Genomic DNA, 26487 nt, shown 5'->3' on the forward strand with positions numbered 1-26487 from the left:
TACTTTTTTATGCTACAAACTATAACTATTTTTTATTATTATGCTTCAAACTATTTTACATCAATACAGCCAGGGAGTGAAAAAAAAGAAAAGAAAAGAAAAGAAAAGGAAAAATAATTATATAAACATATTAGAGACTTCTCGGTCTATAATATCTTAATTATTTTCTTTTCTTTTAGTTAGAGAAATGGTCTTTAGCCTTCCTTATAGGCTACTAGGCTACTCAAATTAACAGATACATAGTTTTCTATTTCTTTGCAAATTTACATTGAAAATTTTACCTTTATGTAGGCTATATAAAATTTAACTAGAGTTATAAGATAACGCTTCATTTTAATTTTGTTATCAGAAAGGGAGGAGTCTATTCATGTCGGGACTGTATATTGGCAGTTGGCACTTGAGTTTGTCGCTCTTGTCCAGAAGTGGAGCAGAGCAAGACTTTCGTACGTTCTGAAAAATCTTAAAATAAATGGACTGCAAAGAAAATGCCCTCAACAACCAGCGAAAACATTAATTGGCTCAACAGAAAACAATTACCAACATTTAACCTGAAAGTTACATACCAGGTGTAAACAATGGGCAGAAATCTACCAGCTCGTGATTTTGCCCCTGCTAAGCGAGAAAAATCTTGCCAATCAAGCGCTCGGGAGCTTCAACCGGCAGCAACGAGGCACATGCCTCTTTGGAATATGGTGGTGACACCTGACACTGTACCAGAGTTCACCATCCCCTCACTGTGCCCGGCGATACTCAAGGGATGCGGCAGGAAGAAGGCTGGAGTCGGGAGTGGACGGCGGCACACTATTCCCCGGTCCACGCACCCATCCTCGTCTGTCCGAGCACTCACACGCTGCTGCCCGTTCTCAGAGGAGCACGACCTGAGCTTTATGGATGATCTCCAGACTTACGCTTTGTCAGACCCGACCACCAGAGCTGCAATGTCATTACCTCATCTCAGCAAAATCACCACTCCTTACGGCTTTCTGACACTTGGTGAAAGTCCGTGCGTTTGCAGAAGGGAATCATTGTTTTTTGAGGAAAATAGGTTTCAGGAATTTCTCACAAATGCAAAACGTGCGTCTTGTTTAACTACGCAAGGTCCTATGAAACCAAAGAACCAGGCTTACTATTCTTTCTCACAAGTTGGAAAGGTGAAAACGTTGTCCGCGCGTTCCTCTGGTGACTCAGCTCCTCTGCAGCTCCAAGATTCATGTGACCATTCAGAAGGAATGAGACCTGCTCACCTCAACTATGGATTCCTACAAAAAGGATGGATAAAGTGTTTATGTAAGGCTCCCTGGTCTCGGTGAAGTCATTTTCCAAAGAAACTGGATATGTGTCTTTCTCACACTCAGGACCAACAAACATCACTTAGATTGGACATCTCGTGTGATTTAGACTGTGTATAAATGCACTTGTAGCATTTTCCAATATATAAAACAAATGTAAAAACTATGAAAGAAACATTGTGATTATAAAAACAGAACTGTTATTAAAAATAAAGATTCAAAAAGGAATCACGCAGCTGTCATATTGCAGAACAACCTTATAGTGAAGGGTTCTTCAAAGAACCTTTTTTTTTTTCTTAGTGTGAGGAGCATTCTAATAATCTATAGAACCCTTTTCCACTATAAAGAACCTTTTGTGCATTTGAAACTTTCTGGAACCTTTATTTTTAAGAGTGTTGGTCTAGTTTGGTCATAATTGTATTGTTTAGTATGCAAATAAATGCTACACTTTACATGCTGTCTGATGTGTTGATGCATTACCATTAAACTTGTATATTCATGAATGAGTACCATACATTAATCATGTAAATAAAATGACTGATTATGTGCACCGTTATTATGTATATCAAGGAACCGATATAGTTCGAACGAGAAATGGTGAGAAATGATTCATTAAAAGATAAAGCCAAGTATTTTCCTCTTCTAAGTCTGCACGTGCTAAAATGAATGCTAAATTGAAAAAAAAATATGGACTAAACATGGAACGCTGAATATAACACAACATTGGTAATCACAGAAAAGTTGCAAGCAGAAATTGAACTTAAGCCTTTCCTTTCATAACTTCACAATATAACAATGAAGTTTAAATGTCATCTGTGCTTCTAACAATATAATGGATGCAATGAGTATTAAATGGGGTTTCAAATGATATGACATGATGGCAATATTTATGTTATCTGTGTCCCTAATTCAATGATCAAACACAAAAGAGCCGTTTTTAATCATCTCTGAGTAATACTGTCACCTTTAAGTGCTCATGGGAATGACAATCTGAAATCAGTGACAAAATGCACTCAAGGTGGTTGAATGTAATTGAAGTGTCAAGCAGGTACTTGTGCAGGCTCTCCAGATAACAGATAAGTAAGAAATTAAAGATGACTATAAGTGGATTCAGATCTCGATTGCAGTCAGAAACTAATGTCAGGGTCTGTATGAATGTGCTGCATTATAGTCGTGACCTTATGTGGGTAATTTAGAGAGAGGCTCTATGCAGCAAATAGTCTGCTGGCTCCTATGACAACGTTGCCAGATGTATTATTATCACTCCTAAGCACTAGGCATACCATTGTAATGGGCAAAAAGCTGGACAAAAGATCTAAGATCAAACTGGGCAATGTTATTAATCTCTAAGGAGTTTGGTTTTATTTTTATGGATTATTTATGCTTTGTTAAAGCTGCTGTAGGTCTGCGTGGCTCACAAAATTGCTGCTTCAGTCACACCAAAAACTATTAATAACAACTGTCTCTCAAAACTGGAGCCCCTTTCATTCATCAGAAACATCTGAGAGATGAACCAGAGATTAACGTATAGATGGCTTGAGAAAGAAATTGCAGAATATGCGTGCAAGAGTCTGACTGGTTGAAAAAAAAAATTGGAATAGAAGAAATTCTAAATATTGTGTATAAAGTGAAATAAATGACAAAATAGTAAATGATAAATGATCAATGTTTGTCTTCAAAACATTTGAATAAAAGCCAAGTGATTTATTGGTGAGCTAAAATCTATATACTTCATCATATTTAATATTTACATGTCTTTTCTCACACTCATCCTGGAAGTAATCATGTTTATTTAGCCTAATATATTTTAAGCCAGCAGTGCTGCTACTTATCCACCAGGGGACGATATTCAATCACACTCATCCTTCACTCCATTTACAGCTGCAGCTGGTGTTCTTACAAAAGAAACATCTTAAAGTGCATATATACAAGATCAGACATCATCTAGTGCTGTACAAGATTATGTGCGTGTGCATTTGGACAACAGAACAGTCTTGCTTGGTTTTCCTGTGGATGCGTTTGACTAGAGTCAGTGTGTCTCTGTTGATCCCATGGAGCTTTTTTGCTCTCTCTCTCCCCACCGTCTCAATCACTGTTGTTTATTTCCCCCAGAAGCCAGTAGGTCCTCATCTTCCCTTTTCCCTTCATCTCCACATCTCCTCTCAGCTCTAGCTGGAAGCAGCTGAACTCCTGCAGCACATCTCGAGTGGCTGACGACACATGAATCTTCAGAGCTGCAGGATAACAGCGTGTGAATGATTACAGTGTTACTGTATAAATCCTGATTAGTTGCATTCGCAAATGTCTGTTGGCAAACATGATTTACGCATGTACTTTCCATACCAGCAGGTATATTAAAAGAGTCAATCATTTTTATTGGCACACACAGTGTTATTTTAACATTATTTGTATAATATTGTTATTGTAATACAATATTGTACTGTACACTGGCTCTTATGTGCATTCCCACAGTGCAGCGTTTCAGTCAGGATTGTGATGGTCAAGGCAGATATACAGTACTGTGCAAAAGTCTTAAGCCACTATATAGTATTTTCACCAACAAAAAAAATGGTTTTAAGTCAGTTATTTCTATCTCTTGCAGTAGTGTGTCAGTAGGAAATATCAGTTTACATTTCCAAGCATTCCTTTTGCCATTAATTGTAATAATCCAGTGAGATCTTTGTATGTACAAGGAGTCTGACAACAGCCAGTGCTGCACACAGAGATCTGATCTCACCATCATTCAGCCTGTCTGGAATTACGTGAAGAAACAGAAAAAACTCAGACAGACTAAACCCAGAAGAACTGTGGCAACATCTCCAAGATACTTGAAGAAACCTTCCTGCAAAGCTACAGTACTGTGAAAAGTTTTAGGCACTTGTGTAAACATGCTGTAAAGTGAGGATGCTTTCAAAAATAATGTCATAAATATATTTTATTTATCAATTAACTTCTATTAACTAAATCAAATCAACACTTGATGTTACCACCCTTTTTTGTTTAAAACAACTTTTGTCCTATATGCTTGCACATAGTTTTTCCGGTAGCTTTGCATGTAGGTTTCTTCAAGTGTTTTGTAGACATCGTTGCCACAGTTCTTCTGGATGTAGTCTGTCTCAGTTTTTCTGTTTCTTCATGTAATCCCTGATGATCAGATCAGATCTCTGTGTGGAGCGCTGGCTGTTGTCAGACTCTTTGTGCATACAAAAATCTCACTAGATTACTACAATTAATGGCAAAAGGATAAGGAATGCTTGGAAATGTAAACTGATATTCCCTACTGACACACTACAGCAAGAGATAGAAATAACTGACTTAAAATCATTTTTTGCTGGTCAAAATACTAATGGCCTAAGACTTTTGCACAGTACTGTATATGTTAATCTTCTCCTGTGAGAAATAAATTAGAAACGCTTACAATTCATTCCTTTCCTGATTGCTATTTGTTTTGCTTTTGTCAAGTGTTATCTAACATTGATTGTTCTCATTTATCTGGCAGCGATTATATGGGGAAATAGGTGGTGATAGGTGGGAAATAATTAAATCTGAATTACAATGGAATCTTTTCATCAAATTATTTTTTTTGCTTCGTGAATGATTGTAAATTTATGGAAAACTGGTGTTGATAATGCAACATCTGAAGAAGCAGCTCTGTGCTCAAATATTGAAGCAGATGTTCAAAAAAGATAATTTAGGAATACAGTTTTTAAAAAATCAATAAATTGATTGAAATTTTTATTTTCTATCCCAAATCTCTAATAGAAATGAAACTGGTCTTAAACCTTAACTTATACCCTAGTATAGAGTCTTGCTCAAACCACTAACCCTTTAAAAACTGACCTGAACTCTTGACCTTTACAGTCTCTATGGTTATAAGCACAAGTTGCTATTTGGTGGGATTGGGAACAGTGGGTTCTTACGTTCTCCATTCGACTCCATACGAGAAGATGTGTTCACCGTATCTCCAAAAAGACAGTACCGAGGCATCTTCAGCCCAACTACGCCTGCACACACAGGACCTGAAACACACATGGGAAATGCTATTCAAAATGATGCATGCTAATATAATTGAAAAATATAAATATAAAAATTGTTCTATTCTATGGGAGAGTTTGAAAAGTACGTCTGTATGGAGGAAAGTATAGATTAACAAAGCTCATTACGAATCCCTGTCAATTTCTGCTAATTAAAAGTCCATCAGTATGTTAAAGTCTAGTTCAACTTAAGTAAGCTTTGAAGCTATCATTCTTACCACTGTGAATGCCGATTCGTAATTTGAGCTGCTCATCAGGTCGGTGGCGAATCTTAAATGTTTTGACAGCCTCCAATAGAGCAAGGGACATGCGTGCAATCTCATGACCGTGCAGTTTCCCGTTCCGTACCGGCAATCCTGAAACCACCATGTAGGCATCACCTATTGTCTCCACCTGAGCCAATAAGAAATAAAACCACCATAGCATGAGGTAATGATTCTTCTCGGCACAAACAAAGAAGATGTTTCGTATTAAATACAGTGAATGTTTTAAAGAGAGTTACTAGAGGTGAATAGGTCTTAATTTTATTTTAATGACATTTTGCAATATGAAATTTCACTAAAAGCAAAAATACACATTAAGGGATATGAAAATACACATTTTTCTATTAGTTTTCATTTAAGATTTATTAACATATTGAGCATTCTTTTTTTTAAATTACTTTTTTAATTAATACTTCATGGATCATGTCCCTTTAAGTTAAAATGTCCCATAAAATTCTAATGCAAAAATAATTAAATAAAGCCCTCTTACAATTATCAAAAATATAAGATTTTTTTATGTTTTCTTAAGGTTTAGTAAGTTTGTAAAGTTAAAACTGTTAAATCCAAACAGAAAAAAAAAATGAAATGAGGAATAAATATTATTTGTTTGCAAAAGATACACTTTATACAGCTGTCTAGGGCAAATATGCAGTCAGGTATGAGGTGGCAATACCTTGTAAACGTCAAAATTATCTATAATGGCATCAAAGCAGATGTAGAGGTCATTGAGGAGAGTGACGACCTAAAAGAGAGACACATCCACCTAAAATCTTTAGAGTGAAATATTAAAAACAACGCAGAATTACTCTCAGGTTCAGTTGTAAGATACCTGCATAGGTGTGCTCTCTGCTGACAGAGCCGTGAAGCCCACAATATCACTGAAGTAGATGGTGACAGAGTCAAAAGCTTCGGCCTGCACCGTCTCACCCCTCTTTAGCTGCTCTGCCACTGAACTAACACAACAGAAAGTAAATCTTTTTAGAGTAAGCCAAGTGTGTATATGATTTTTTTTATAGTTCATTTATTTGTTGTGTATTATGTGAGTCAACTGACTGAGGGAGGATCTGGTACAGTAAAGCTTCTGCCTTGCGTTTCTCCTCCAGATAGGCTTGAGTCCTCTCTTCTACCAGCTCCTCCAGATTATTAGCATACTGCTCCATGCGAGACAAAAGATTATCCAAGATATTACTTCTGTGCTCCCTGAGAAAGAGGATGAGAGACAGATAAAAAAACATGATAAGGCGAATAATAATAAAAAGATCTGTACATTTTCAACTAAATGGTTGCTAGGGTGTGGCCACAATGTTTGCATGGTGACACTAATAGACTGAAGGTGAAATAAACATCAGTGATGCTTTGCCACAAGCAGGAACTGCAGGAGCAACTACAGATGCGATATATTCATGGTAGCCAATGGAGGCAGCGTGGTCTGAGTGCTGATATTGTTGGTAATCCCTCTGCATCTTCAACAGGTACCTCAGGGTCATGAGCGTTTCGCCCCTTAACCTGTATGCTTCACCTGAGCGGGGCAGCAAATACCAGATTAGCCTTCACCTGCAGAAGGATTCCACTTGCGATCTCTCATTAACCACAACCACCTTGAGCTAGTCTCTGCTGCTGCTGCTATCTCCCCAGTGGCTTTCCTCAGTCGTTTAGGTTCCAACCCAAGCTTCTGTAGGAAATAGCGCATAGATGTAGCTGGGAAGCCGCGGCAGCCGACTTCGATAGCAGACGAGGCGGCACTCCATCCTTTAATAGAAGCTTGGTCAATCAGGTCTTGATACGTAGCCTTCTTTAACTCATGAGAGATGGCTAGCCTGTCCTCCCAGGGCACAGTCAACTCAACTACTAAGATGTTTTTTTTGCTCCTGGACAGAGGAACCATATCTGGTCGAAGTGTAGTCACTGCCACCTCTTCTGGGGAAGACAAGCTTCTTTTTAAGGTCAACTTACATCTCCCAGTCTGATGCTTGATATAAAATAGAGGGCGGAGTATTATCAGTTCTAGTTGATTTGGGAACCTTATCTCCTTGCCTTAGGGAACTGACTCCTCTGGGTGGTGGTGCCTTACATTCATTGGCTTTAACCCTCTGTAAGTTTGTCCATTTGGCAATTTCAACAAGGATGCAAAGTCAGCAACACCAAAGCTCCAAAAGTATCAAAAAATTTATTTTTTAAAAAGACTGTCGCATAGCATATGTGACGTTTCGAGCACGCAGGCTCTTCATCAGACAAATGAACAACACTGATATCGCAAACTTTATAAGCCTACCTCCAGGTGATCAAAGGTCACATTTTTAAAATTCGAGGCACTATTTCATGTAAAACGGCTAATGTAGTTTATCTGTTACGTTTCCCCTGTGGTCTATGTTATATTGGTAAGACCAGCAGACCTCTAAAAACTCGCATCTCTGAACATCGATGTGCAATCAGACATCGCGATCCAAAAAGTCCGGTAGTACAGCACTTTGCAGATTCAAGACACCCAGTTTCCACTCTTCAGTACATAGGTATTGAAGTAGTGAAGTGTTCGCGTCGCGGAGGTGATATCAACAAATTGCTTTTACAGCGTGAAGCCTTTTGGATATATACATTAGACACGTTGTCCCCTAGAGGATTAAATGAGGACTTTGATATTCGTCCATTTCTTTAAACATAAGATATCTATCTACATATAATAAATAACGCTTTGTGGTTATTGATTTGTATTTATGTACCCAGGCAGGCATCAATTAATGTCATTAAACAATATTTTGAGAATTACATTTGTGTATTTTGCATAGCTTTATATATGTTTTTGATTTATTTTTATTTTCTTATTTTTGGTTTCTAGGTTTTTCTCCTTGGTTGATATGTTATTGTTTTGGTATTATTATTATCACGATAATATTGTATGGTCATGTGACCTTTGATCACCTGGAGGTAGGCTTATAAAGTTTGCGATATCAGTGTTGTTCATTTGTCTGATGAAGAGCCTGCGTGCTCGAAACGTCACATATGCTATGCGACAGTCTTTTTAAAAAATAAATTTTTTGATACTTTTGGAGCTTTGGTGTTGCCGACTTTGCATCTAAAATATTTCTACTTGTTTTTTGGTCGAGCACCCAGTTGAGATCGATGTGCGTGCTTTTGCCTGCTCTTCAATACTCAAGAATCTACCATGTAAACAGAGATCATAATCGAAGTAAACAGAAATCGAATTAAGACACGTGGAGTATTCCTATTTTAGTCACATTACTGAAGTGCAGTATAGACATGTAAACACCTTAATCACATTATTACCGTCGTGTAGGACTTTTCGCCGCATTTTGCGACAGGATACACACACGGCAGTGGTCAACCGTTTGACTGCAAATAAAAGAGCTTCAACACCCGTCGTCGTCTGTATGCACGTACAAATAATTAACTGCACTTGAATAAATAATATATTGAGAATTATATTAGTGTATTTTGCATAGCTTTATATGTTTTTGATTTATTTCTATTTCTTATTTTTGTTTCTATGTTTTTCTCCTTGGTTGATATGTTATTGTTTTGGTATTATTATTATCACGATAATATTGTATGGTCATGTGACCTTTGATCACCTGGAGGTAGGCCTATGAAGTTTGCGATATCAGTGTTGTTCATTTGTCTGATGAAGAGCCTGCGTGCTCGAAACGTCACATATGCTATGCGACAGTCTTTTTAAAAAATAAATTTTTTGATACTTTTGGAGCTTTGGTGTTGCCGACTTTGCATCTAAAATATTTCTACTTGTTTTTTGGTCGAGCACCCAGTTGAGATCGATGTGCGTGCTTTTGCCTGCTCTTCGCAATTTCAACAAGGACCTTATCATGCCTCCATCTGTAGCGTCCTTCTCCCAGTGCCTTGGGACATCCTGTCAAAATGTGGTTCAGGGAACACAGGACTGCTCTGCACCGATGGCAGGATGGATCCTCATCTTTGCCCCGGATCTTTAGGTTGTTTGGAGTTGGTAATTGGTCTGCTATAGCTCACAAGAGGAAGGTTAATTTGACCTGGTCAGCACTCCAGAGTTCCTTCCAGGACAGTGAACGCTCGAGTGCCTGACCCCACTGCATCCACTGCCCTTGAGAGGCGAGCCCTACTGCTCTTACACGCCTGTCTTCTTCTGCATCCTCTCTAACCCTCTGCACCACAAGTGTCCTCCTACCTTTGGCATCGGCCTTACTCCAACTCTTGGCTTTGTAGTTTCCCAGTCCCAATCGTCCTTGACAGACCACGCCAATGATTTCCTGGGGTTTCCAGTAAGATTCCGCTTCCTTCACTTGTGGCTTCCACTTCCTGCCACACATGACTGTCTTGTTGGCATGTCGAACTTTCTTATCCTTAGACAGTAGTGCTGACTGCTCTTGCCTTTGTGGCTTTAAATTCTTCCACCACCGATGAGACTGGTAAGCGGAGCTTGGAGGACTTGCTGTACAAATTGACTGAGCTGAAAGTTGGAGGAACACCTAGCCATCTTCACAAAAACCTGCTGCACAGCCTCTCCATTGCTTCCACCTGAGTCAAGGGTAAGTCGTATAGCATGAATGGCCATTGTAATCTGGGTATGATGCCATGCTGGAAGCACCATACCTTAAATCTCCCAAGCAGCTGGCTGTTGTCTATTTTCTTGAGCCAAATGGTCAATTGAGCTATGGTTTTCTTAAGCTTGGTGCTGTCCTTCAGAGTGAAGTCATTGCTTTTTCCCAGACACCGAATTCTTTGTTCTTCAATAGTTGGAATTGTAGCCCCTTGAATACTGAAGGTGTTCCTCAACAGCTTTCCTTTCAGGATACACAGGCTCCTAGATTTACCTGATTTAAATTGCAGCTGTGACCAAGTAGCCATTTTCCCCAGTGAACTTAGGATCCACTGAGATCCCTGGAATGATGGAGTCATTACAGTAATATCATCCATAAAGGCTAGACAAGCTGGTAGCTTTTCTCCTACTTTGAGTAATAGGTTCATGGCAGCCACAAACAAAGCCACGGATATCATATTTCCTCCCATAATACCCCATGGTGTGGCCACAATGTTTGCATGGTGACACTAATAGACTGAATGCTTTGTAAACTATAAGACATATAAAAGTGCTTGTTAAATATCTTAACTAGAAATACATAAACAGACAAGTGAGCCAATACAGCAAAATGGGACAGACCTGTTCTGTTTGCGGAGTAACACACTAATATGGTTGAACTCTGGTCTGTCTGATGGTTCTTCAGCCCAACAGCGCTGCATCAGCTGGCCCAGCTCTTCACTGTGGGCCTGAGGGTTCACTGATGGCCGGAGATATGGCCATTCACCCAGAGCTACACGGTCCACAATCTCTATACACAAGGAAAAGTAAGAAAAAAAGAGTGAGGAAATTTTGAGCTTAAAGGAACAGATCACCCAAAAATGAAAGCTCTGTCATCATATACTCACCCTCAAAATCATATTTTTTTCATTTAGATAACCTTTTCCAGCATCTAATGCCCATTTATAATTCATCTTTAAAAACACTAATAACAACACTGATAAACATAATCTTTAGTGAATGTCAAAATATACATTATTCATACTGTACACTGTAGTGCTGTATGTTCACAAGTAGCAATTAAAATTAGTAATTTTCATTTATTTTAATTGAGTGATTTTAATTTATTAACACAAAATACTACAAAAAAATTTAACATTGAGCTATTTATTATGAGGTTATCCGCCATGATTTTAAAATCGGCATGAAATTTTAATTCACTGTATCTATTTTCAGTATCACTTTAATAAGGCATTAACTAACATTAATCAATGAGCAACACATTTGTTACAGCATTTTAAAAATCTTTGTTAAAGTTAGTCTTTAAAAACACCAATACAACTGTTCATTGTTTGTTTGTGCTAGCTCAGGTCCATTAAACAACATACAACTTCTGATTTTAATAATGTATTAGTAAATGTTGAAATTAAAATTAATTGAGAGTAATAAATGCTGTAGAAGTATTTTTCATTGTTAGTTCATGTTCTAAATGCATGTTATTGATCCTATTGTGAATGATTTTTCCATGATTGATTCTTTTTTTCTTTTTCTTTTTTTGACCTTACAACTTTTAATCAAAATGTCATAACTTGCATTCAGATCTGCCTCTTTCCAATCAACAACTATGAATTAAACTAAGATCCAGAATCCGTGTATCATTCGATCATTCGTTTTTTGATTTAATATTGAAAGTAGAAAAATGAGAAAACGGCTCCTTTTTCTTTTTTTCCAAAAAACGAGAAACGAGAATTCAGCTTAAATTTTCGTTTTTCGTTCATGGGTGGAAAAATGAATAAACAGCTTGAATATTTGATTTCTACATGTGGGCGGGAATTAAACGCCCCTAGCCCTGAATTTTCTTATTTTCAATAATCTGTTTTACTTGGACATCACAATACAGATGAAAATATTATTCCATTATGTCACAACTTCAATATTGGAGTGTATATAAAAGAATATAAGTCATTTTTAGGTTGAACTGCTCCTTTAATTCTAACAGTGTCAGCAGTCTGAAGACATTTTGCCTGTGAAAGTGCTCTCCTTCCTTTTCTCTCTACTATCTATTGCATCAGAGCATTTTCCATCATTCATATTCCCACAAACTCCCACAATGTTTTATCTCTGTTTTCCATCCTCTTCCTGATCTCTCTCAGCTCTATTAATCAGGCTCTTACAGCTCTGAAAGCCTGGAAGAAACGGCAGTGGGTTGTAGCACTCTAGGAAAAAGACCTCTTCTCAGCTCCGTCTGAGGCTTTTCATGGACAATCTGGCCTGATAAGAAACAGCTCTTCAAAGCTCAGGAAATCTTTGCTGCTGCACAATTTCTTTGTGTTTGTGTTTTGTATTTATATGTGTGCCGGTGGTGCCAGGTTGATTGGTTGACCAGGAATTCACTAGACTGATTGGTTCACCAGACCAGATCTTCACCAACAGTAATCTTATTACCAAGGTGCCCAAATGCATGTGTGAAGATTGATATGATCTTCTCTTCTATGTCAGTTCTGATTATAGTGCTGAGATCACAAGCTCCAGGGAGGCTGACATGATCTGTGTTTGTGGGTGTAGCAGCATACACACACACACACATCGCTCTTTGATCTGTATTCTGAATCATATGATTAAATCCATGAATTAGATTAGAGAGGAAAGGAGAGTGAAAGAGAAAAGCATGGATGGATGTTTGTGTGTGTTTGTGTGTGTGTGTGTGTGTGTGTGAGAGAGAGAGAGAGAGACAGAGACAGAGACAGAGAGAGAGAGAACAAATGAACCTTTTAGTGTCTAAGAAAATTATATAAAGTGACAGTGATTTATACAGCTTTGCTTTAATTTCATTCGTATGGAAATTGTAGATGCAATGGAGACATTTTACAACTTCAGAGATGTTTTAGGATGTCGTGATTTTCATATTTTATGGTAATTAGCAACTCTGTATACTCATATGGAATCAAAATGCAGGAGTTTGACACAAAATATCTTCTGTGTATGAACGAGAGCTCTCCACCCTCTAAGGGTTGTTCTCTGTAAACAAGAACCATAAGCAGGGGATGCAATGTGTGTGAGGATGTTGGCAGGATGACAAGATAATGTCAAGTGTCTTCCTCTTCAGACAAACTCACTGGCGGCAGAGTAAAAAGGGTAGTGGACTGGCAAATTAAGAGTGTGCCAGGGTGTTCTTATGCATACATACTGTAGGCCTATGTTTAAAGATTCATCTTTGATGTGTTTGTGGTAAAGAGAGGAAGTGAGAATATGCATGTGTATGTGTGTGAGCACAGCTGTGAATGGCTTCTGGTTGTGTATTTGTTGACCTCTCTGAAGAACCTGGTTCATTAGCTTCTTTCATTCGTGTCACTGCAGAGGCTCTTGAGGGTAATTTGGCTGAGTGTTCTGAGTGCTGAGCCATGCATCAATATTTTAAAGTGTTTTGGAAAGAGGCAGAAAATCAAGTTTTTCATCCTCCTCAAATTGTTCTCAGACAATTAGGTATTTCAGACCCCAAATCTCACAGAGAAGCAAAAAAATTTATTTTATTAATTTATTAATGAAATGGAAAACACATAAAACCAGGATTTTCCATTGCCTTTTTCTGCCAAAGGAATAGGAACTAAGGCTTTTAAGCTTAAAAATAACATATAAGTACAATGAACGAATCAGTTCAGTTCAACTTGTAATATTTCAGATGTTCTAAAACCATGATAGCTTTGTTTGAGAAACCGATAAAATAGAAACTAAATTTAAAGACTGGAATGCACTACACAATTTAAAATCTGAACAGATCTTAAAACACTAGGCATCATGCGCTTAGTTGCCGACTTTATAAATTGGTTACAGAGGAAATACTCATACACTACAACCACTGAGACACACTATCAGACATTCAAGTCATTCTGAACACAAAAAACTGATGCAGAAACATACACCTTGTTGCTAGGTAATGCATGACAAATAAAAACAATACGTGTTCCAAAATATCAAACATGTTAGATATCCTCTGACTGGATGGAATCACAGTCTGAAGCTAAAAAAAGTCTATGCCCATCATACACCATGTGATTTTCTGTGAAATCTGACAACTCAGATAATGGACTGCCCATTATCTGAAAATGACCCTGACTTTCAGCGACTCGTGTCAACTCCTCCGGACTGTTAATCGATGCAAAAATCTGGGCAAAAGTCATGTAGTGTATTTCAGTCTCAAGTTGCTATTCACTAAAAAATCTCGACATTGGCTCTAGATGTTCATGAGAGAAGTAAGATGTCAGATTCATGAACAAACCAAGTTCTTTTGAGTCAGATCTGTTCAAAGAATCGGAAAACTGAATGAATCATTCATGAATAAAGCACCTTAAAAACCATGACAGGATACCAAAGTGCTGTACAAGAAAATCAAAAACAATAATAGCAATTAATTAAAATACATAAGTAAATACCTGTAAAACTACCATACATAAGAGTCACTGAGGTCCAAAACAACACTGGACCCCACTGACTTCATTATATGGACAATTTTTCAAAATTTAATATTTTTTGCTTTACTGAAAGTCATTCGGGTTTTAAACAACATGAGGGTGTGTAAATGTTTAACGTTTAGGATTTAAGGTCAAAAACAGGATGGAGATGGGCAGATTTAGGCTAAACGTGTAATTTATGTATTGGCAAGATTTGATCTCTGACCTTTGGGGTTAAGTGAGTCTCCCTCCAAGTAAAAGACTTCTCTCCGCAGAGCCACTTCTTGAAGGATAATGCCAAAACTGTAGACGTCGCCCTTCTGTGTGCCTCCTGGAGGAAAGCACTCCATTCTCAACAGCTCTGGAGCCATCCACAGCTTACCTACACACAGGCATATGCAGATGCACACAGACACAGACAGGGGACTGACAGTGAATACCAGAGTCCGTGACTAAAGTTTGCATGCATGCGTGTTGTGGAAATCGTAGCCACGTGAGTCAAATTGACACAAAATGACAAAGCCGAAAGGTCACATGACTGACGTGCATAATAAGAGTGGGCGTCTTCCGTGTCTGACTCTGTCCTGATGCTGGACAGCCCATAGTCAGTGATCTTTAGCACAAAACGATTGTCAACCACACAGTTGGATGATTTCAGGTTCCCATGGGATACAATCACACTGTTGTGAAGGAAAGCCATGCCCTGGGGGAAGAGAAAGATTGGAAAGTATAAAAGAAAGCAAGAGGGTAGGGACAGAGCACATTCAGAGAAAACAAATTTAATCACTTTTGGAAAGATATCATGGAAAATAAATGCACATTGAAAGTACAGAGAGGGGCCTCTACCTTTACTATGTCACTGACTAGTGAATATTTGAACATCCAGTCTAGTGTGATGCTTTCATTTTCCAAAATGTCCTGTACACAGATGCAGAAAAATCTGAGATAAGTGCATATACATACATATATGGCCCAAAAAGTATTTGGACTTAATAATGAACAAATGCAATAGATAACAACTGGACTTATGGTACATAAAGAGCTGTATAATGAACATGTTCATCGTTATAAAGATGCTCTTTCGGCTGCCAAATATGATTTTTATTCACATCTAATTGAGTCTGGAGATAGTAATACTAAAGCCTTGTTCTCCACTGTAAATTGTATTCTGATACCACCTGACAGCCTTCCTACACATCTGTACTGCACTGCTCAATATGAAAAATGTATGTCTTTTCGTGTACAAAATAACCGTCATCCACCAGCAGTTGGCCTCCTCAGCTAACCCATATTGTAGTTCATTATATAGTGCCTCAACTCATTCCCCCCTTACTCGTATTTCTTCTTGTACCTTGCCATCTGAATTAGAACTTTCCCATCTCATTTACAAATCTAATTCTTCCACGTTTACTCGATTCTATAACAGATTATCTGGTAAAAGCCTGTCTTCCTTCTCTTTCTTTTCTTATAACCATTATTATTCACACCTCCCTCAGCTGTTCCATCATCTTTTAAAATAGCTGCTATAACCCCAATTCTTAAGAAACCTGGTGCAGACCCCAACAATCTAGATAACTTCCGTCCCATCTCAAATCTTCCTTTATTTCCAAAATTCTCGAAAATGCAGTTGCAGCACAGGTCCATGCTAACCTTATATGAGTGTTATATGAATGTTTCCAGTCAGGATTCGTTCTAAGCATAGTACGGAAACTGCCCTGGTGAGAGTAACTAATGATCTGTTAATGGCTGCTGAAGGCGGGTCCTTATCTATTCATGTCTTGCTTGATTTGAGTGTAGCTTTTGACACCATTTCACACAATATTTTGTTGAACCGTTTATCTGCTATTGGTATCTTTGGTATTCCTATCGCCTGGTTTACTTCATACCTTTCCAACCGCACACAGCTTGTACAACTAAAAAGAATTTCATTCCCAACCTTTTTCTGTTAGCTGTGGTGTCCCCCAAGGCTCTGTCCTATGTCCCCTATTGTTCCTAATTTATCTTCTCCCACTTGGTAATATCTTTTTTAAATTTGGTATCTTTTCTAAATTTGTTACGCTGATAACACACAACTTTATGTATCTACAAAGCCTGACTCCATTCTTTCACCTGTCTGTTTTACCAACTGTCTTCACAAAATAAAAGTTTGGTTATCTGCCACCTTTGAGACCTAAACAGTCTCAATAATCAATATGACGCCATATTGCTCAGAAAATTTAAACTGTGTGTGTGGTTTGACAGTGAATACTGTGTGAGTTATGCTTCATACATCGCAACACTGACAATAGATAATGGACCTTTTTTTACCGTGAAATTTCACTAATGTGACCGCACCTTTAGGCTGATAATTCCATTTTTAGGACATTTAAAACATCAATTCATTCATAGTTCAGCCAACCTGAGATCTTCCACAGGCACTTGGCTCATATTGATGTGGCTCAACATGTTATCAAAAGGATAGTTTCAGGGAAACGTTAAAAATGTTAAAAGTTTAGGGTTAAAGGATAGAAAACTTCATGAATCTTGAGTGCCTGTACCTGCAGGCTGCCTCGAGGGCAGTATTCTGTTACGATGCAGACGTTGGGTGGATCGATGCAGGCACCAATAAAATGGGTCAAATGCTCATTCTGCACATCTCTCATCTGGGGAACAAACACACACTATTATTTTTAATTCACAGAATATCCTTAAAAAAATTTTTTTAAATACTATTACTACTACACTGAAAAAATGGTGCAGAAACTGATTTCACTCAGAAATTGCTAGTAAATTTCACCATTAATTACAAAGTAATGGCAAGTAACATACTGAATTAAACTTGAAATGTTGACGTAGAAAAACTGAAATAGTATTTTCTTGTAAAACATACTCCAATAATCTGTTTTATTTACAATTTTGAATTTTTTTTACAATGTAGTTGGTTGTTTGTGAATCTATTGTAATGATTATAATCAGATTTGCAGAATAATTCTTCAGTAGAGCAAAATAACAGCATGACACACTCACATGCTTCAGTTCAAACAACACTTTCCTCGTTAAATCGATGCGCTTTCTGTTGATGTATTTAATGGCCACAATGTTTCCCTGGAGAAGAAGCAAGCATACACACACACGCGCTATGTTTGCAATGAGATTTGCAATTTGAAGTTCTTACATGCATACAAATGTTACACTTTACAATAAGGTTTATTATTATCATTAGTTAATGTATTAGATATCATTAAACTAACAATGAAAAATACTGTTAAAGCATTTAATCTAGGTTAATGTTAATTACTACTAACACTAATACATTTTTAACATTTCAACTTTAACATTATTGAATGTATCATGAACAAACATGAAATGGCAATGAACATATTTTTGAATTATCATTAACCTATTAATACATTAATAAATGCTGTAAATAATGTTGTTCATTGTTAGTTCAAAATACTAAATATGTTAACAAATTGAACCTTCCTGTAAAAGGTTACCAAGCAAACATTTAAACCAGAGCTTGACAGAATGATACCTTAAAGTAGCCAGTCTTAGCAAACACCTGGAAATTACCGTCAGCTGTCAGCAGTGATCCATAGTTTGAACCTCTCTGTAGAGAATGAGGGAAATCAAATGACTCGGTGATGAAAATTAAATAAATAATAAATAAAATTTGTATTTAAATGAAAACCAGAGAGTTGGAGAAGACATTTAAAATATGAGTGTGCACTATGTAGTATGTACTGTATCTGTGTTTTACTAGAGAGAGTGTGAATTTGCTGCCGGTGCTCCTCATGGCCTTTTCCAGATTGCCCATCTGAATGTCCTCCCAAGGAATTCTCCATAACTGAGCGACCAACTCCTTCTCCAGCTTCAGCTTTCTGTGTGTGTACATACAGTATGTGTCTTAGATGCAGCCATATTTGTAGAAAAGAATCACATTTATAAATTACAGGTCAGTTATCAAAATCATCTAGCTAGCACCCACCTGTATATAAACACAGTCACAGTGAAGATGATGACGAGGATGAGGAAAAGCACAATGGAAATCATCTGGTGCATTGCGATAGTTCCTAAAAGGAAAGAGGGAATGTGACGGATAGTGAGAGGCTGGTAAGCAGTTGGACTGCAGAACTACCGTACGATACCCACGTGCACGACAGGCAGGGTTATCATTCTTAAAGCCGCAGAGGGGCACATCCCAGGGAATGTTGCCACCTGGCCACTGGATGGCCATCCCAGGAAGAATCTTCATCTGCTTCTGAGTGCCATTGTACACCGCCACAGTCTGCAGGACAACATGTAAGAAAAAAAGAGAACAAATGCAATGGAGTTCTATAATTTTATTTATACAATAAATTAAATTCTAAATGGAAATGGAAAGAAACAGGCAGCAGTGTTCAGTGTTAGACTTGTTGCAATATCTTTAAGATCTTCAAAATTGGATGCAATTCAAAAGATTAGGGTCAGTATTTTTTTAAAGAAATTCATTTTATTCAGCAAGGATGCATAAATTGATCAAATATGACAATGAAGACATTTACAATATTGCAAAAAAAGAAATGTTTCAGACGGAATGTTTCAAACTGAAGTAATGGTTGCTGAATATTGCATAAAATAATTATTCCATCAGAATGCACAGCTAATTTGTGTGTGTGCGTGCGTGTGTGTGTGTGTGTCCAGATGTTACAGTTATGGCATCTACCAGCTGGGGCTAACTGAACCTTGACCACTTGACGCCAACATAGGAGAAAAAAAAACTGCTTGTCACACAATTCCTTTAAACTCACAGAAAGCAAAAGCAAAGTGAATAAACAGTGTTAATGGTGGCAACATCAATCAAAAATGTTAAGATGAAAAATTCCAGAATTTAAGAAAGAATGACAAGGACAAGCTTCATTCAGAGAGCAGCTGAGATCTTTAATATCTATTCATCATCTCTCCTGTACTCGCTCACACACACAAACAAAAAACATTCCCCTGACTGAATATGTATCCTATGATTAACCTCCCTACAGCCTGGCCTCCCAATTACCAATCAAGTGTCTTTCAGAAACGACGGTTTGTGTGTTTGTGCGTGTGTGTGTGTGTGTGTGTGTGTGTGTGTGTGTGCGTGTCACCAATCTGCCACTTGGTTTTGAGATTCAGGTGTTAAATTTTAATTCATTAGCTTGTAACAAAGGCAAAACTGTTTGGATGACACTCACACATTACTGCGGCAAGAAAAATGAGATTGCATTTCATCTGTCTATTACTAACAACAGAAGCATCATTGCTATTCAAAGTAAGGTGGCACCTTGGCACCTTAGAAGTGTTTGTCTGAAATACATAAAAATAAATTAAGATGATGATGAAGAAGCATAAAAAGAAGCAGAAGAAGAAGATATTAATTAATAAATAAATATTTTTAAATAAAAAATAATATGGTGCCCCAGTGGTTAATAAAAAAATAAATGCAAATTACCCCTACTAAAATACCTCATTTGAGAATAACAATAACAAAATGACAAAACTGTGAGATAAAGTAAGTATGTGATTATCACTGACCTGAAAGTTGCCACTGTTCGTGTCAGTCATGTCCCAGAGGGCGAAATCAGTCTCTCTGTCTCCATTCTCATCAATCTGCACCAGACCAGTGACACCTGGGAAAACCAAGTGACAAACTGTGTGTGTTATAGAGCTCATTGCAACAAATTCACAACAGAACACCAAAAAAAAACAAAAAAAAACATTAGCTTTTATAAAGTGAAGTGTAAACTTTGACCTACTTAAAGTTGATGACCTGCCTGGCCATCATTTAAACATGAATATAAAGTTCAACCCCATAAAGCAGGAGTCCCATAGCTAAAATGACAATTTAAATAAATTGTGTTATCATTTACACACCATGTCGTTTTAAAGCTGTAAGACTTACTTTCTTCTAAGGAACAAAAATATATATATATATTTTTGAAGAATGTTGGTAATCAAACATTTTTGGTTGCCATTGACTTCCATTGTTTTTTTGTTTTTTGTCCATACAATGGAAGTCTATGGGAACCAAAACTGTTTGGTTACCAACATTATTCAAAATATATTTTTTTATATTAAACAGAAGAAAGATATACAGATTTCAGAATCAAATAAAGGTGAGCAAATTGACACAATTTAAATTTTTGGGTGGACTATCCTGGTAAGCGAGCTATAATTCTAAGAAGACATTAACATCATGTACCTCTTTGTCACATTATGAGTAATCAAAATGATTATAATCACGCATAGTAAATCAATCCATACACCGAGAATGTGTATACAAGTGTTCAATCAAATCTGATCGAGTCTATATTGAAAAGCTTCCGGTTGTGCCCATCTGCCAACGAGGGTCAGGTGCGGGCTGTAATTTCCTGTGGAGGCCACTCACCTTTTTAAATGGGCTACAGATAGAGGCCGAGTCCAGCTCAGAGGAAACACACAGTGACATTTAGACTGATATGAAAAGCTTAAGCTTTATCAGACTGGAAATGTCAAAGCCATTGGAGAGAGAGGGAGAAAGGAAGAGAGAGATGTCCTCACATCGGCTGATGATAAGGATAGCTTTAATAAGCCCACATGAGTTATAAAAGGACTGGACACGCACATAGAAAGTGAACCATGACTGCCCATCTTGTGCAAATTGTATTCAGAATGTGAGGAATGGTTTAAGTCATCTGAGTTGAAGTCATTTATCGTAGTGTTAAGACTACCTCAGCTGGAAGCACAGGAAACTACTTGAGTACGGCATACCAGAATGAAAATGTAAATGGAAGATTGATGATGAAAGCAGGAAAATAAGACTCTAAACATTTGAATACAATATTGAAACACAGTTCCCATCTCCTATGGTGTTGACGTCTGTATTTATGCCTTGTAAACTTCGTTATCTACCTGAATTGGGGGAAGTCGTGGCCTAATGGTTAGAGAGTCGGACTCATAACCCAAAGGTTGCGGGTTCGAGTCTCGTACCGGCAGGGATTGTAGGTGGGGGGGAGTGAATGTACAGCGCTCTCTTCCACCTTCAATACCACGACTGAGGTGCCCTTGAGCAAGGCACCGAACCCCCAACTGTTCCCCGGGCGCCGCAGCATAAATGGCTGCCCACTGCTCCGGGTGTGTGTTCACTGCTGTGTGTGTGTGCACTTAGGATGGGATAAATGCAGAGCATTAATTCCTAGTATGGGTAGCCATACTTGGCCACATGTCTTTTCACTTTTCACTTTTTTCACTTTGAATAATTGAGGTTTTGTCTAAATTGTGAGAATGACTTGTGATAAAACTGGAAGCAGCAGTAAAAACATACTGAAAATTAATAACCAATCAGTAATGTTTTGCATTTTATACCATCATTTTCCAGCAAAAGTGTATTTATGGATGTATCTAACTTAGAGTAATTTTATACCTATATAAAAACATTTTTAACTTAACATTTAATGAAACATAAATATTTTTTATATCAACATTAATATTTTAGGTTAAACCACAGATGCATATATGGAAAACAGTATATTTTAGTTGTCTTTATGTTTTTGGAGTTATTTTATAGCTATATAATTTTTTTTTTAACTTAACCTAAAATGTTGATATAAACAACATTTCATAATATTTCATTAAATGTTAATCCTAGATTAAGGTGAATATCTATGGAAAACAGCATATTTTATGTCTTTTTTAAATATGTCTTTTAAAAATTTTTATTTCAAATAAATAATCAAATAATATGAGGTCTTTTTCAATCCGCAGACCGCGGCGGAGCAGAGCGAGAAACAGAGGGCAAGGTGTGTGTTTATCGATAGATTGTTATAATATCTGCATCTGTGCAGTTCTTTGTCATAAATCCAGTTTACAAAATATCATGGGGGAGCAATAATCGGTTCCCCATCTACTGTAGCCTAAGTTTTCACTGCATTCACCCCTCATCACACCTCCAGCGAAAAATGAAGCACATACTTTATAAAACGATCATGTTGCCATTTTCATTTGAAAATTTTACTTTCAGTATAATACATATTCCAGTGCATGTGGCAAAGAGGTTTGCATACTTGAGCTAAGGAAAGAGGGTTGTATTAGAAATGCAAACAGTAACATTTTGTGTTTGTACAGTAAACAGGTTGTGTGTGTGTGAGATCATGAAGACTTGAATTTGGCTTATTCCGTTATACCTATCTATGCAATAAAGTGGAATACTGCAATAAGTTTAGTATACGACCCCTATTAATCAAACATTTTTTCATTTTATTTATATATTTTTTTTTATTATTAGACTATTATTATTATTATTATAACCTCACTGGGGGCTGAGCCCCCCTAAAATGAAAATCCTAGAATCGCCCCTGCTATGTACTCAGTCAACAGTTATGAAATGGGTTTCATTATCTTTACAATAAGGAGGATAAATGATTTTAGAAGTCAACTAAAGAAAGTCTACTTCCCCTTTCAAATGTCATGTAAACGGCAGAACAATATGTAGAACATTCTGTGATTCCTGTCTATTCAGCAACTTTAAACTGCTGCAAAACCCTTGTGTGCCCAAGTATTTAGGAGACAGGATATAACTGTACTAGCTGGAAAAAGAGTAGCTTAGTAATTTAAATTTTTGGGGCGGCTGCTGTTACAGATGTCTGAATGAACGTCTTAATTTTACAGAGATCTAATTGCAATCAGCAGCCAAATAATCATTCTAATTAATATGAATGTCACACATCCTGCACAGCATGAACAGATCTTCTGCAAGTGATGTTTTGCTATTACAGAATGAATTAGAATGTTATCTTTAGTTAAAAGAATCAATGTCTTAAGTCTAAGATATTTTTAATGATCTAACATCATCAAAATAAATAAATAAATAAAATTATAATAATAATAAAATTAAATAAAACAATTCTACAACTAAGCAAAACAGATAGCGACAGCAGAGGGATTAAAAACAGCAACATCATATCAGGAACACACAAGGATACATCACATGTGTGAGTCCTTCAAAGAACATATAACCATAAATAATGCAGTATTGTATTTCACTGAGTCTCTGCCCTATTGAGACATTTTTTACCTGGAGAATAATGTGAAAAGAAAAAAATATATATAATTGTTAGGAAAATAACATTGAAAACAGGTAAAAAAAGAACCTAAAAAAACATTCACCAATTAGTAATTACTGATGCTTTGTTTTAGACAAAGATGTGGCTGATAAGGTTTAATGCAGTTGTTTTTGGACTGTAAACTCTGGAATGAGGCAGAAGTATGGTCAATCTCTTTCCATCTCAACCAATAGCGAGAGTTTGGGGCGTGGCTACTGTAGCAGGCTGAGCCAGAGGGTGTTTAGCTGGCTAAAGTGTTAAATGGGAAAAGAAAATCAGATGTGGTTACAGAAGTTCAAGCCAAAATTCAAAGAATTGCCAAAATATTCAGACAATGGGGTAAAACAAGGGTAAATATTGGCGGTGCTTTTAAAAAATGGAGGAATTTTATGAAATCCATCGAGACGCTGAACTTGAGTTTCTTTTCGACAGGTAAGCTAAATTCAAATTGTTAGCACTTTACTGTCAAGCCCTAGATAAAATAGTAAGATATCGTAAGGATAAGAATAATCCTAAGGGCATGATGAATGTAAGGGACGTTTGTTGTCACTAATAGCACCGAAACAATAGGCCTACGTGGCTCTCTGGAATACTCAATTCTGATTGGTCAATTGCACAAATGATCGAAAAGCTTTTGTAGAGAAACAGTGACATTGATTGAGCAGTGCTGTTAAAACAGGTTCATTTACTTAGGGAAATTATCATTGTAGGCTAGCTGTCCAAGTATTGCATTGTGTTTTTTTTGTGTTCAACCATCGTGATTGTTATTTATGCATCAAATTCTGTACATGAATAAAACGATCCAGTCCATTCGGATGCCATTGAGTTTTAATTAATAATTTAATTATTTACATCATTATTATAGACAGACTGTCTGTAGTGCTCCTCAAATTCACTCTGTAGATTTATAAACTTATATTTTAGAAAGGATTTTGGTTTTATATAAACAGCTACAGACCAAATCTCCAGTCATCAAATCTGACAAGGCAGCATTAAAGGTTATTGAAATCTGTTCACACACAATGGCTTTAATATTACAGAAATGATCTCTGGTGATATCTAAACTTGTCTAAATCTGTTCCCCTCCTCTAGCTTTAAGATAATATACTTGTAAAATGATAAAATAAAAAAATAAAAAAATAAACTAAAAATATTTAATGTTGACATATTTTTGAGTAGTCGTGCGATACAGCAAGTCAGTCATTATCACAAATCATGTAAAAAATATGATTAAAAGTTAATCATTTACTTATAAACTTCCTCTGTGAAAGGGAAATTTTTACTACATTGATAACTATACTGTTGTGAATTTTATTTTCTAGTCTGCTCCAAATCAAATGTATCAAAAGGACATCAGCGGGAAAAGCTGAGGTGCTTGAATGAGTCTAAGTCTGGCCCATGTGGTGGTCTATCACTTTCAGACCACTAGCTTTGGTCAAATGTCTCCAGAAACACACCTGGCTCTGTGTGTGGGTGGGCAAACCAACCATATGTAACCTCTTTTTATATGAAGCAGATCCCATGGCAACAGGACACCTGCTGATTTTGGAACAATGTGAGAGAAGTCAAATACTGTAGATTGGGATCAGATATAAAGTGACGAGGGGATGCATGAGTGTATGGTTGGATGATAATAGAAGAAATCTTATAAATGCTTTTAAAATGTCATTTTATGTCTAATTTGGTTTATCTTGTAAAAAAAAAAAAATGACACATTTGAGTTAAAGTTCTCTCAAGAACTGTCCTTTGCATTGCCAACTTGGATTTGTTTGTTGGACTGAATGCCAAATGCATCCTTCAGCCAACAGACAGCACCAACAGATCTTTTGTTTATAAAAAATTCCAATTAACATAAAAGCAAACTTTGACTTGTAATTATTTACAGTATCAAGCACAGTATGTTTCTGAAATAGAAGACATCTTCCAAGGCTGTTTGTCTCTAAAAGACAGGACCTCTTTCAACACGAAAATGTTTCATTTAAGATTTTCATCTAAGACACAGACAAACGCTTTACTAAGTCTTTAGTTCAGTTCACATGCTCAATGTCACAAATGTGTTTATTTGATTAGTGATCAAGAAATAGTGCAGACTCTTTTAATGCTCTAACTTTCTGCTTTATATTTTCCTGTGCAACTTTCTAGATTTAAATAGAAAAATATCATATTTTCAATATTGTCTCAGAGTTTTGGTCCCCACTATATGAAGGCTTGTTTAATAGACACTGTTTGTTAGTCTAAATAGATGGGTAAAATTGCTGGTTGATCTAGCTGTAAGTACAGCATCTTATTGCACAGTATTTCGTGGAACTAGCTAAACACGGAATTACGAAACGAGGGAAACCTCCCCGATATTAGGCGCTGCTTTTAAATTACAGTGCATGCGAATCCGCACAAAGCAAATACTCCAAAATATTCTGCCACGATTTATAAGCAATAAACAGCGCAAGTCGCTTGACCCATTCAGATGTGACACAGAATTGTTATACAGTCGTGTGATATGAGAACATTAAAGGGGTGGTTCATTGCGATTTCACTTTTTTAATGTTAGTTAGTGTGTAATGTTGCTGTTTGAGCATAAACAATATCTGCAAAGTTACGAAGCTGAAAGTTCAATGCAAACGGAGATATCGTCTTTTAAAATTCTGTCAGTTTAATGCCTACAAAAACGGCTGGTAGGGACTACAACGAGTTACTTCCCGGGTCCGTTACGTCAAGAACCCAGAATTTGACATAAACCCCGCCTCCGGGAACACGCAGCAAAGGGGGCGAGGCCATGCTGCGCTGCTTTAGAGAAGAGGAAGAGAAAACGTCTCCAGGTTACGTATGTAACCATGGTTCCCCGAAGGGAACGAGACAC

General features: G+C 37.1%; 1 protein-coding gene across 1 annotated transcript in view; it reads right to left on the reverse strand.

Moving 5' to 3' along the window:
* Positions 1 to 3354: 3354 nt before the first annotated feature.
* The window catches only part of LOC107717786 (atrial natriuretic peptide receptor 1-like), a 44530-nt gene continuing 21397 nt past the window's right edge, over positions 3355 to 26487 (reverse strand). Inside the window, exons 6-22 of the mRNA XM_016524645.1 lie at positions 20086 to 20180; positions 18691 to 18826; positions 18527 to 18611; positions 18299 to 18419; positions 18074 to 18148; positions 17566 to 17643; positions 17097 to 17201; positions 15406 to 15477; positions 15103 to 15262; positions 14786 to 14941; positions 10754 to 10922; positions 6640 to 6786; positions 6416 to 6539; positions 6260 to 6328; positions 5542 to 5716; positions 5210 to 5308; positions 3355 to 3523 (exon numbers count right to left, since the gene is read on the reverse strand). Of these exons, the coding sequence (XP_016380131.1) occupies positions 3375 to 3523; positions 5210 to 5308; positions 5542 to 5716; positions 6260 to 6328; positions 6416 to 6539; positions 6640 to 6786; positions 10754 to 10922; positions 14786 to 14941; positions 15103 to 15262; positions 15406 to 15477; positions 17097 to 17201; positions 17566 to 17643; positions 18074 to 18148; positions 18299 to 18419; positions 18527 to 18611; positions 18691 to 18826; positions 20086 to 20180 (2015 nt within the window). The 3' untranslated portion in view covers positions 3355 to 3374. The remainder of the gene's footprint in view (positions 3524 to 5209; positions 5309 to 5541; positions 5717 to 6259; positions 6329 to 6415; positions 6540 to 6639; positions 6787 to 10753; positions 10923 to 14785; positions 14942 to 15102; positions 15263 to 15405; positions 15478 to 17096; positions 17202 to 17565; positions 17644 to 18073; positions 18149 to 18298; positions 18420 to 18526; positions 18612 to 18690; positions 18827 to 20085; positions 20181 to 26487) is intronic.

This window comes from Sinocyclocheilus rhinocerous, unplaced genomic scaffold, assembly GCF_001515625.1.
Source record: "Sinocyclocheilus rhinocerous isolate Xijiao unplaced genomic scaffold, SAMN03320098_v1.1 scaffold1204, whole genome shotgun sequence".
In the NCBI taxonomy this organism is placed as follows: domain Eukaryota; kingdom Metazoa; phylum Chordata; class Actinopteri; order Cypriniformes; family Cyprinidae; genus Sinocyclocheilus; species Sinocyclocheilus rhinocerous.